This window comes from Piliocolobus tephrosceles, chromosome 5 (assembly GCF_002776525.5).
Source record: "Piliocolobus tephrosceles isolate RC106 chromosome 5, ASM277652v3, whole genome shotgun sequence".
Lineage (NCBI taxonomy): Eukaryota > Metazoa > Chordata > Mammalia > Primates > Cercopithecidae > Piliocolobus > Piliocolobus tephrosceles.
In genome coordinates, this window is record NC_045438.1 from 35,925,578 (window position 1) to 35,938,906 (window position 13,329).

At 44.0% G+C, this 13,329-nt stretch overlaps 1 protein-coding gene across 2 annotated transcripts in view; it reads right to left on the reverse strand.

Moving 5' to 3' along the window:
• Positions 1-13,057, reverse strand: part of IL22RA2 (interleukin 22 receptor subunit alpha 2) — a 28,055-nt gene extending 14,998 nt beyond the window's left edge. The window contains exons 1-2 of one of the 2 annotated variants that reach the window (XM_023190997.2): positions 12,822-13,053; positions 3,120-3,245 (exon numbers count right to left, since the gene is read on the reverse strand). In XM_023190997.2, coding sequence (XP_023046765.1) covers positions 3,120-3,180 — 61 coding nt within the window. In that variant the 5' untranslated portion in view covers positions 3,181-3,245; positions 12,822-13,053. Of the gene's footprint in view, positions 1-3,119; positions 3,246-12,821 lie in introns of both variants that reach the window. The other variant, XM_023190996.2, reaches the window with a different exon arrangement.
• Between the last annotated feature and the right edge of the window lie 272 nt (positions 13,058-13,329).

Consider the following 13,329-nt stretch of genomic DNA (forward strand, 5'->3'; position numbering starts at 1 on the left):
CAATGGAATACCTGCATCAGGATTCCCTAAAGTAGTTGCTCTATGTGCAGATAGTAGAGGTGGAGCCCAGAAATCAACATTTTGAATCTTCAATGCAATGATTTTGATACACGCTAAAGTCTCAGAATGATGAGTTCCAGATCATAAACATGTACATGCTATCTTCCCACCCTATTTCCCAGGCTGTGGGGGAAGTAAATTGCAGTAAAAAAAAAAAAAAAAAAAAAAAAAATTGCTATTATTTTATCCCCAAATAGTGATGGAATATAATGACTGAGATGAAGGACCACACTGAGACCAACAACCATCTTCTTAGGAACCACTATATTGGTACTACTCAAGCAAAATTTGCTAGGGACCAATTCTGGCTCCAGGATCTCAGCCCAGCACTCAGTCCCTCCTTTCACAGGTTCTTGCTCAATCTCTGGGTCCTGTTTCCAAGTAGGTCTGCCTTTGCTGTCCCACTCTTGAATGGCTGTATTTACCTGCCTACATCCTGGCTCCAAGTATCCAAGCATAATCCCTCAGATGAAATGGCCATGCTAATGAGGAAAACAGACCAAGACCCTGCTGGGGGGCTAGTGTTTCTGAGACTAATCATGGCAGGGGATGGGATAATTTTGCACTGGCATGACTTGTGCTTTCTTCCTCGAATCATGCAACATAGGTGCTACAACCTCACTTGCCTTTAGTCACATGGATGCAAGAGAACTTTGGCAAAATTTTGTTTAGGGTTCAAGGTTTCTTATAAGGGATAAGAAGTTGGGCAGAAGGAGGAGGAGTCAGGAAGCATATCTTTTTCTTTTTAGACGGAGTTTCACTCATCGCCCTGGCTGGAGTGCAGTGGCGTGATCTCAGTTCACTGCAACCTCTGCCTCCTGGATTCAAGTGATTCTCCTGCCTCAGCCTCCCGAGTAGCTAGGATTACAGGTGCCCACCACCACGCCCGGCTAATTTTTTTGTATTTTTAGTAGAGACGGGGTTTCGCCGTGTTGGGCAGGCTAGTCTTGAACTGCTGACCTCAAGTGATCCCAAAGTGCTGGGATTACAGGTGTGAGCCACTGCACCCGGCCAGGGAGCATATCTTCTGTTTTCTCCCTGACCTCATCTTCTGTCACCCCAACCCCTGTGTTTGCAGCGTTGACTCCTTCACTTGCTCCACCATGACCCTGATGACTCTGCCTTAGGGCCTCTGCACTGGCCCTTCCCTTTTCCTGGTCTACCTTCCCCTGGATTTCACATGGTTCATTTCTCCACCTCCTTCAAGTCTTTGCTCGTTTGTATCACATTATTGAGATGGTTAAAAAAATACTCCCAAGCCCATGGTCTCAGCTCTGAACTTTCAAGATTTGTTATTTTCAAATGAACAAGACTGTTTCCTCAGGCCTTTCTTCTTACCAACCAAATAGTGTGAATACTTTATTTGCTTTTTAATTTGTTTTCACTTTTATTGTTTGGACTACCATCAGTGCATCAAAGGGTGTTGTGTTCTTGGAAAGAGTCTACAGCCACAATTGATTTTGCTCACAAAAATCACTGCCTGATCAATCATTTTTAGAACATAAAATTTCCAGGAGTTTTCAGGAGATGATAGGCACAATTTCCTGAAGGCCTGCCTAGAATTGATTTGCTAACATGAAGATAGATGGCTTAATGCCCTTTATCTCTCTGTCTATGGATTTCTTCTCTCATTTTTGTAACATCAGTGCTACCACCACCAACAGTAATAACACTGGCCTAGGCACTGAGGGACTTTTACCTGCATTCACTCATTTAATTTACCCAGCTCTTCCATGAGGAAAGTACTGTGCATTATGGTCTTCTTCTTACAGACTGAAAAAATGAAGCCTTGGAGACCCGAAGGAGCTTGCCAGGCAGCAAATGGTGAAGCTGATTTTGTACCCAGACAGTCTGACTGTAGAGCCTGCCTTTTCCCTCCAGCAGAAAGCTAAGAGCAAAGCCATGGGAGAGAGGAGCTAATGAAAGAGACAGACCAATTAGAAGCTGAGGGTATACTTTATCTTCTTCCTTCTTCCCTCCTCCTCCTCCTTCTGGCTGGTATTCATCAAACATTGAACATATATGAACATTAACTTATATTAGGCACTATGTTCAAAGCTTTACAACTTACTTAATTCCCACAGCCACCAAATAAGATAAATATTTTTATTATCGCATTCTACAGATGAGGAAGCTGAGGCTTTAAAAAGTTGCATCTCATACTCAAGGTTACAGGCTTGGTAAGACGCAGAGCCAGGAACATTTTGGTAGCATTTGAATTCCTGCCATATTTTGCTAAATGTGCCCTTGCTGTTACCAAGGACCAGAGTCTTCTGAAATCCAAACATTTCTGCAAGATTAAGGCTTGAATTGCTTTTATGTATTAGTCACTAGACAACTGGCAAGTTACTTGAATCACTTACACTGAGGGGTACCCATCTGTAAACTTGGATTCTTACAGGCTTGCTCGGAAGTATGCGGTGGTGATAAGATGCTCTACACTCCTGCAGTGTCCTCCACGAATACCAGAAGCAAATTCTCACCTGCTGTTTGTGGTCCCTATCCTGTGCCAGGCACTTCTCTAAGCATTTGGCATATATTAACTTATGTAATCTTCACAGTGACCTAGAATCTCCCTTCTACTAATGAGGAAATTGAGGCAGTTAAGTAAAGCCCCCAGGTTTTCCTACATGGTAAATGGCAGATCTGAAATCCAGACTATGACAGTTTGGCTTAGGAGCCTGTGCTGGTAACCACCATGATACAGTGTTCCTTCAAGGTAAAAGACATTCTAAGGTGAGTGAGAGCCAGAGAGAAAGAGAGGGAGAGGGGGTGGGGGAGAGAGAGAGAGAGAGAGAGAGAAATGGATGTGCATTTGTTCTGTATGAAGTCTCTGTACCCTCTAGAGAGCCTTTTCTTTAGTGGGTACTCATTAGGTATATGTGTGGTTATTCAAGCTGCAGATAGACACTAACCCCATGCCTGCTCTGGTCATTTAGTGACATCAAAAGCTGCAGTCTTTATAAAGTCCAAAAAAGCACCAGTGCTATTTCTAACAGATCCTTGATTGGACTCAGATGACAAAGCTATGAGCAATTAAAAAGAAACAAAGCACTTACCTGCTATACGAGTAAGGAAGAAACTGATGAGGAAGCCTAGAAAGCAATGTTTAGGCATCATGGTTGCAAGTGTGACTGTTCAGGCAACCAGTGTTCCCTTTAACCAGCTCAGGACCAAAGAGGAAACTAAAATCCACAAACAGACCATCACTCCTGGGTTTAAGGCAGATGGTTCCTTGAAGCAACTACAGTTTTATTTAGATACGGCGTTATATTATTTTATTTTAGGCAAGTTATGAAAGTATAAAAATCACTTCAAAAAGCATTTGCTGTCACTTTTATGTGGAAGCTTGTTTTTATTGGGAAGCTCATTTTTTGTTGGGGCTTTGTTAGCTGTGGAAAGGCAAAACACTGAGGATGGGCAGACCCAAAGGGCAGGGCAGTGCAGGGATTGTGCAAGTGGCAAGCAGGTGAGTGAATGAAACGACTTGTGGGGCCTTAAGGGAATCTGGCCCCAGGAGGCGGAGAGGCTGCCAAAGACTAGGACTTGGCAGCCAGTGTGATTTTGAGTAATATGCTTGGCAGTTGCAGCTATCAGGCCCACTGGTAGTGGTTCAAAGCAAGAGGGGTCTCTCGTTGATTCACTCTTTTCCTCCCCTTTTGGTAGCTCCCCAGTTAATCTCCCTGCTATGCCCCATACCCTCCCGCTGCCTCTAGCTCTCCACAGGGCTCCCTGCCATACTCCTCAGCCTTCTCCACTCCGTAGTGGTCCTGGGCTCCGTTTATCTAATGCCTATTCCTCTTCCATTTTCACATGCAGTCTCCAGCGAGCTGGAAAAAGATTTTGAGCCCGTCAAACTGCACGATTCCTTTAAAAGATGAATGGGGAAGACACTCCTTTTGAGCTACATTAGATTTTTTCACATTGTCTTTCAAATCTGATTGAACCAGCTCATCTGTTCTCTCTGATTCATTATATCATTCTTCTTACCATTTTTTTTTTACTCCATGTGTTTAGAGGTACTAAAATTACACATGAAAGAACAAAAAAGTCATGTTCCATAGTGAGCAAATCTGTGCAAACCTACCCTTAAAGTCCAAGGAAGCTGAGAGGCCAAAGAAAAAGGCTGACATATCCAGTTTCTCAGAAAGAAGCATTTAATAGGGACTTATGAACAGAGCCATATGTATGTCCTGGACAGTGGCAAGACAAGATGGTGGACCCTCATGCCATCGCCCTGTAGACCTGAAGAAGGAATTAAGGAAATCAACTATAACCTAATAGTGGTAGTAATAGAAATGTTAAAATTCTCTTAAAGTTACTGCAAAGTGTGACCCCTGCCTCCACTGTTACACTGAAGTTAAAAGGGAATATTAACAGCCTGTCTCTCTCCGTGAACAGTGGACCTTAACTATACCCCCCAACTCCACATTCCTCAAAGTTTATTACAGGCCCAGCAAGTTCCTGCACGACTGCAGGGTCACAAGACCGATAAGTTTAGGTTACAAGACATGTCTTTCTCAAAATGTAAGAAATGTTGTAATGCTGCCTTTGTTTCTTGCTTCTGTAACTCACTTCCCATCTCATGTAGTTCCCATCTTAAGATGTTTAAAAGTAGGAAAAGCTCTTTGTTCATGGCTCAGACTTTCTGGACGTATGTCCTACTGAACCGGTGATCACCTTAATAAGCTCTCCTGAACCTTTTTCTGTCTCTCCAGTCTTTGATTGTCCCACAACATTTCTGGGGGCCAGTCCGGGATTAGAGATGGCAGATTTTCTGTCTGCTTTGCCTGTGGGCTAGAGTCCCAGGATGTGGGAGATCTGGGGTCCTTGGTCCTGCTGGGAGAATTTTAGCCCAGAAGGAGAACAGCCGTTCCACATTCCAGAGCCTTCCCCCAACGGCACAACTGGAACCAGTGGAAAGGGTTGCAGGACAGTCACAGGAACAGTGTGCAGACATATGAACCACGGTAAGGTTTGGGCCCTAAGGCAAGACCTGTCCCATAAGGATGGAAGGGGAGCCTGGTCACCTCCCAGGGCGTGACAACTAGTCCAATCCAAGGGGGTTGGAACAATGGGAGAGGTCCATTGATTCAGATGAAACTCACACTGTAACTGACACCAGACGCAGGTGGGGCTTGTGAGTCGGTCAGAAAGGAAAATCATTTTGGGGATGGGGGAGGTGTGTGAAAGTGTGTGAAAGAGATGGTCTCAGGAGAGACCAAGACAGGGTTGATGTGGGGAGGCACAGATCTCTTAGTGTGGACTGTGTGCTCCGAGGTGAGTGTGGGAAAAACCAGACCTAGGACACTGCATACGGCCCATAGGACCAGCTCCATGGCTGCAGGTAGCTGTGACACGAATTAAGGCATGCTTCTGGCTAAGCAGGGTCCAAACCTCCTATAATAGGACCTGGTCTGGGGGATCCAAGAGTGAAAGCATGTCGTGAGGGAGGAAATGGGAAGAAAAGCATCAAAGCCTACTCCGCTGGAGTGCATGCTGAAAAACTTTTTAAAAAGATTTTAATGGTGATTATGGGGTTAAGCTAACTCCACAGAAACTGAGAGCCTTTTTTGAGATAAAATAGCCATATTTTAATGTAGGGTGGCCAGCCAAGGGGATAATAGACAGGGAGACAACTGGCTGAGTGTTTCAGGTGGTTACCAGGCTTGGAGAACAGCCTGGGTACCTGGATCAGTTTCCATATATTGACTCCTGGCTAAATGTAGTTCAGACCCGTCCTAAGTGGCTGCAGGCCTGCTTTGAGACCTACTGTAAGACTCTAATGGCCAAGACAAAACCAGAAACAATAGAAAGAAACTGCAAGGCATTAGGAAAAGAAAAGGAGTCACAGAAAAAGCAAAAACAAAACAAAACAAAACAAAACAAAAAAACCTGTCCTACAGGCCCCACCTGAAGAGTTAGAAATTCCACCGCACTATGCACCAATTTATCCTCCCTTGGCCCCTGGCAAAGCTTAGATAGGAGGCTGTCCTGGCGACCTCCGGAGACGCAGACTCAGAAGGAAGCACCCCTCAGGCAACACCACGCAGAGAGGAGCCACAGCCCTTGCCTGAAAAGCCAGGGGAGGAACTCCAGGGGGATATGGTCAGCTGCCTTAGGTCAGTTCGCGTGCAAGCAATGCAGATGCCACTCTGAGAAACCTGGGGACAAATTTATCTGAATGCACAGAATGAAGTCCAAGGGGGAGAATAGCGCTTCATTTATCGGTCCTTCTCTACTACTGATCTCTTAAATTGGAGACAACATACTCCATCCTATACAGAGAAGTCTCAGGCTCTTACAGATCTAATGCAGTCCATTTTCCTAACTCACAATCCTACCTGGGCTGATTGCAAACAACTTCTTCTGTCATTATTTAATATGGAAGAGCACTGTAGAGTTATACAAGCCACTCTCCAGTGGCTGGAGAACAATGCGCCCGCAGGCACAAGAGTATCAGGCAGTATGTACAACAAGCACTCCAAATTGGGGCTGATGCAGGCTGGGACCCTAATCATGCTCAAGGGCTACAGAGTTTGCCACGGTATCAAGAGGCACCCCTAAATGGAATAAAGGCTGGAGGGAAAAAGTCCACCAATATCGGAAAGCTCTCAGAGGTCCACCAGAAGCCAGATAAAAGTCCCAGTGAATTTTATGAGAGGCTCTGCGAGACTTACTGGCTTTACATGCCACTGGACCAAGAGGCTGCAGGTAATCAGTGTATGGTTAATGTGGCATTTGTAAGCCAGGCACAAGAAGACATAAAGCAAAAGCTTCAGAAGTTAGAAGGGTTTGAAGGCATGAATATTACCCAACTTAGGTGGCTACTAAGGTGTTTGTAAATCAGAATGAGGAGACCAAGAGTAAAGCTAGATGCAGAACTAAGGAAAAGGCAGACTTGCTGGCGGCAGCCTTAGTTGGAAGAGAAACTTGTTTTGTGAGAGGATGTGGTCATGGTTGCGGTCATGATAGAGGACAAACTAGGCAAAACCGGGAAGCTAAGCCAGGACAAGAGAGAGATCAGGGAAGCTAAGCTAGGTTTGAGAGAGATCAACGTGTGAGATGCAAGCAGATGGGACACTAGAAGAATGAATGCCAAATTGTCCAGTGCCCTTGTTAGGAAGAGACTTGCTCCAGAAATTGCAAGCACAAATCTCCTTTGCACCAGAAGGGGACATGACTCTAAATCTAGGTCAAAGAAAAGCCATGATAATGACCATTACTGTCCCAACAACAGAGGAATGGTAATAATTTGGGTGCCCCAAACAGCTGTTACCCTGATGGAGCAGAGGGGGCATCGCTGGCTTTCTAACCCTAGAATGTTAAGATATCAAGGACTTTTGTGTGAAAACCCCTACATAACCTTGGAGACTGTGAATACTGTAAATCCAGCCACACTGATGCCAATAGAATGGGCGGAGCATGGAAAGCCCCTGTTGTGTGACCCAGGGTATCATTCTTGTGTGGAAACTGTGGATGAGGTTTTCTCAAGCTGAAAAGGCTTAAAGGACTAGCCCTTAAAAGACCCACATGTTAAATAGTTTACTGATGGAAGCAGCTTCATATCTAAAGGTGTCAGATGGGCTGGATATGCAATGGTAACACTGAATTCAATAGCCGAAGCCTGCCCTCTGCCGGTTGGAACTTTGGCCCAAAGAGCTGAGCTAATAGCTCTTACTAGGGTGTTGCTTTTGGCCAAAGGAAAATCAGTGAACATCTATACTGACTCAAGGTATGCCTTTGCCACTTTGCATGCCCATGGAGCCATATATAAGGAAAGAGGATTGTTAACTACTGAAGGAAAGGAAATCAAAAATAAAAAGTAAGTAGAGCAGCTCTTAGAAGCTGTATGGGCTCCAAAAGAAGTAGCCACCATCAATTACAAAGGGCATCAAACAGGAGGAGGTGATGAGGCTGGAGGAAACAGAATGGCGGACAGAGAAGCCAAAAGAGCTGCAATGACAGAGGTAACTAAGAAGGAAGAGGAAACCTTTGCCATGCCCTTATTGGAGCTTCCCCTTAAGGAACCCCCTAACTACTCCTCTAATGAAAAGGCTTGGTTTGAGCAGGAAAGTGGAAGTTACCAGAAAGGAAGTTGGTGGAAGTTCTCAAACGAGAGGCTCAACAGCCATCCTAGAAACAAGAGCCCCCGGTTCATAAAACAGTTTCATCAAGGAACACATATGGGAAAAACTGCATTAGAGACTCTTGTAGGATGGCATTTCTATTGCTGCGCCTAACTGCCATCACTCGAGCCATTTGTGAGTAACGTTTAACTTGTGCCCCAAACAATCCATAGCAGGGGCCAACATGGCCCTCAGGGATTCAGGAAACTGGAGCTACACTCTGTGAAAACCTGCATGTGAACTTTACTGAGCTGCCTCAGGCCGGAGGCTACCAGTACATGCTAGTGTTTGTCTGCACTTTCTCAGGTTGGGTCAAGGGATTTCCCATCAGGACAAAGAAAGCTCAGGAAGTAACCAGATTCTTATTAAAGGACATTATTCCTAGATTCGGACTGCCTCTAACTTTAGGATCAGACAATGGCCCAGCATTTGTGGCAGAAATAATACAACAGCTAATGCAGAGGTTAAAAATCCAATGAAAACTGCATACAGCTTATCACCCACAGAGTTCTGGAAAGTTGAAAGAATAAACTGGACACTCAAACAGCTTTTTAAAAAGTTCTACCATGAAACTCATCTAAGGTGGGATCAAGTGTTGCCCATGGTCCTTCTCTGAGTCAGGTGCACTCCTACTAAATTAACTGGGTATTCACCCTGTAAGATAGTGTTTGGCTGACACCCCATCATAACTCAGATAAAAGGAGATTTTAAAAATTGGGGAATTAACCTTAAGAAGGCAAATGCAAGCCTTAGGTGAGGCCATGCAGGAAATACAGGGTGAGTAAAAGAAAGAATACCTGTTAGCCTCACAGATGCAGTACATCCCTTCCAACCTGGAGACTCTGTCTGGGTCAAACGATGAGAACCCAACCACTTTAGGGCCTTTATGGGATGGCCCCCATATTGTGATCTTGTCTACCCCCACTGCTGTTAGAGTTGCAAGTATCACACCTTGACTTCATCACAGCCGGCTGAAACCAGCAACAGCCACCGCCCAGGACCAGTGGACCAGTCAACAAAACCCAGACCACCCGACATGGTTGATCCTGTGGTGAAATCAAGCCACTGCTGACAAGGACAACTGCCCTGCTCTGACCACACCGGAGGCTGGTCAGTCCACGCATGACTGAAGCTTGAGGAAACATTGAGCCCTGCTCTAGTCACACAAACGGAAGCTGACTAGTCTATGCATGGCTGAAGCCTGAGGGAAGTCAATGATACATAAGTAAATGTGGCTTAAATTTACAAACATAGTTATACTCTTACTTGTAGTAATTATTTTGCAGTCCTGTTATCTCTGCAAATGCTGCCAAGCTTGTTGCCTAGAAAGGTGCCCATGCATAGTATAAGTTTAATCATATTAGTAATACTGAAGCCACAGACACTTTCACCTATGGTTATAAAAGGGGACCAGGATGACCATCATCACTGTATGATAGAAGCCTGATCCGGAAAACGTGTGACTAAAACTCTGTTGTACCAGACCTACTGTGAGTGTACAGGGACTCATACAGGAACTTGTGTTTATAACCAGACTAGTTACTTGGTCTGTGATCCTGGAAACGGGCAGCCCCAAGTATGTTGTGACCCAGAGTTCTTGTTCTATGACTTCTTCTTTGAAGTCCAAATTGGTCAACCCCTAATGCCCCTAAGACCCGGTGAATTCCTGCGTGGCTGCAGGGTCACAAGAGTGATAAGTTTAGGTTGCAAGACATTTCTTTCTCAAAATGTAAGAAATGTTGTAATGCTGCCTTTGTTTCTTGCTTCTGTAATTTGCTTTCTGCCTCACGTGGTTCCCACCTTAAGATATTTAAAAGTAGGAAAAACCCTTTGTTTGGGGCTCAGACTAGCTGAGCCAGTGATCACCTTAATTTAATAAACTTTCCTGAACTTTTTTCAGTTGCTCCAGTCTTTGATTGTCCCGCAACAGACCCAGGGCTTACATACCACTGGGAAGGGGCCTGCGTGATTCAGAAGGAATGTATATGACAACTGAAGTATGATAACATCAAGGTGCTTTTGACGTACAGGCAGGACTTATGACAAGTATGTGTTCTCATACAAGGAACAATAGATAAACCAGATATCTTAGAAGGCTCCCTGGAAAAGGATTAATCAGAAGTCAACATGGCAGATTAGCATCTAAGATGAAGTTGCTTCGGCCTCCACAACTCATAAAGGTTTTGTTGTTGTTAAAAAGAGAGGCTCTTTAGATCAAAAGGGGAAATGTATACTGGTTTCTACTTTCTCTTGTATACTCTCTTTCAAGTTCTTGGTAGAGTAACTCCTTTAGTAAGGAATAATGATGGCTTCTAAGCAGTATCCATCCGTCCACCTCTCCAATAACATTTCACAAATATTTGCTGTCCCACCATAAACTAGGAATTAGTCTTAGCAGCAAGGATGCAGCAGCAGATAAGACAGACATTGCCCCTGCCTTCCTTAAGCTTGCTTCTCAAGGGAAAAGTAGACAATAAGGAGCTATGGCAGGGTTACGACTTCTATTCATCTAGCCTTCTCTGTGTCTTTCTTCTCCTTCTTAAATGGGAGATGAAAAGTCAGAAGCCTGCTTGTAAAGCCACTTTGCCTCCCACCCTCCATCACAACCATTAACCAAGACTAGAATGTGGGAGGGGAAGAGAGTAAAATTAAAGTGCTGAAAGGAGAGGACTGGGTGCTGCTGAAGTGGAGGAGGCAGAGTCTTCAAAGAGAAAGGGAAGGATGGCCTTCCGCATACAGACAGGAGCAGAGGAGGTGTTCTCAAGTGTAGACCCTCCATCCCAACCCCATGACCCAGCACCTGTGAACATTTCTAGACACTTGGGTGCCTGAGACTGTGAGGCCTTGGGTGGAGCTGGGGCCACGCAGGGAAAACCTTATTCCTGATCAAAGGGTCTTAGAAGAGAGCCTATCAGAAATTTCTTCAGAAACCAGATCCCAGTGGACCAGGCCACTATCATTTGTCATTTAACAAATTTCAGTTATTGGAGGGCAGTTGCGACGCATGCTTTCTAAGGCCAGCCCTATATGGAAAGGTTTGTGAGGATAACATCAGGTTTCCCAGTGCCTCTGTTCTATGTCAGTCTTCTGAATCCAGGCTTGTATCTCCTCCAACTGAAGTTTTTGGTGATTATAAGGTAGCTTCTGCTTTGAAAGAAGAAACATGCAGCACATCTTATGTTCCCTTTTCACCTCCTCATGCTCCTTAGCTTGCAACCTTCTCAGCATTGTTATTCAATTCCCTGCTAATGTTGCCCACTGAGCTCTAGACTTCACATTGACTTTGGTATTTAAATGGGGGATAATCTGGGTTTGAACTATTGATGTTCAACAGCTTCAATATCAATAGATCTCATTATGAAGTAATCAAACTGCTCCAAGTTCCAGCTAAGAATAAAAGGAAAATATTTAAATTTGAGGTTTTATGATGAGAGCAGCAGTGAATGATATTGAGGTTTCCACTGGGTTGCTTTGTCAAACAAATGAGGGGAAATTAGGGGAAGTGGGATAAGCAAAACGTATTTAATAATTGAATTCTCCCCAAAACATGAGCTTTCATGCTCTGTTAAATTTCACAAACCAGACCAGTTCTGTCACTGTTCAATTAGCTCTAATTGTGTAATAGAACCTGCATAAAAACCAACACTGTCAACAAGGCCTCAAGGTAGATGCAAAGATAAAATTAAATTCTAATTTCCCATCAATCTGGAAGCAGAAGAATTTGTACAGAATTGTTTCAAATGAAATGCTGTTTTGTTTGGGAAGTAAGAAAGTTTTAATCACTAGGGGATCTCCGCTCTGACTCCTTTCAGGCATGAAATGCTGGCTTCATTCCCTGCCCTTCCCCCACCTCAGCCCCACTCCGCAGCAGGGAGAGTCCACCTTGATGGTGACAATGGGTATGTCCATCATCGTGTTGACTCTGGAGAGAACTTGCTTAAGCCCCTGTCTTGAACAGACTTGATTCTCTTCTTCCTTTCTTCTTGTGGCTTTCAGTAGACCAACCATTTATCTAATTAAGGAATCATTATTCATTATTTTTAGGTGTGATATGGAATTTTGGGTTTTATTTTTATTATTTTTTTAGAGCTACCTATTGTAGTACTACAGATGAAATGGCATCATGTCTGGGATTTGCTTAAAAATAATACAAAGGCCTGGGAAAGGGGGTGACCATCCATGAGCTGATAATTGTTGAAACTGGTTGTCAGGTTTATTACACTCTACTTTTGTATATACTTAACATTGTTCATAACAAAGAAAAAAGATTTTTAAAGTTTATCTACAAGATGTGGCCGGACACGGTGGCTCACACCTGTAATCCCAGCACTTTGGGAGGTGGAGGTGGGTGGATCATTTGAGGTGAGGAGTTCTAGACCAGCCTGGCCAACATGGTGAAACCCCGTCTATACTAAAAATACAAAAATTAGCTGGGTATGGTGGTGTGCACCTGTAATCCCAGTTACTCGGTGGGGCTGAGGCAGGAGAATTGCTTGAGTCAAGGAGGTAGGGTTTGCAGTGAGCCGAGACTGCACCACTGTGCTCCAGCCTGGGCAGCGATAGAGCGAAAGTCCATCTCAAATAAATAAATAAATAAATAAATAAATAAATAAATAAATAAATGTTACCTACAAGATGCTGTCTTCCTTTTGGTAACTTTAATGCCACTGTAGTGTCAATAATAAGATCTCATAATTATGGGACACCATGTTACGTTTTCCCCGTATTTTGTCTTTGTTAATCCTCTTAAGAAGCCTAGGAGGTTGGTACTATTATTCGTTTGATGTTACAGATGAAGAAACTGAGACATAGATAGAGAGGTGGAGAGAACTTGACCAGGGCTCTATAGTGAGTAGTGATAAAGTGAGGACTGAAATCAGGTCTGGTTAGCCTCAGGGCCTGAGGAGTATTATAAAACCGCTATTGTGTTATTCTTCACTTGTAATAGACATTCCATAAAGGGATAGAATGATGTGAAAGAAGATTTGTCCATTGGCTTCTCGAATTGTTTATTCACTCAAACAAATGTTTACTGAGCATCTGTTACATGCCAGGCACTGTGCTAGACATCAGGGATGCAGAAATGAACAAGACGGCAGAGCCAGCCTTCAGGGAACCAACAGCATTTTCTTCAACCAGG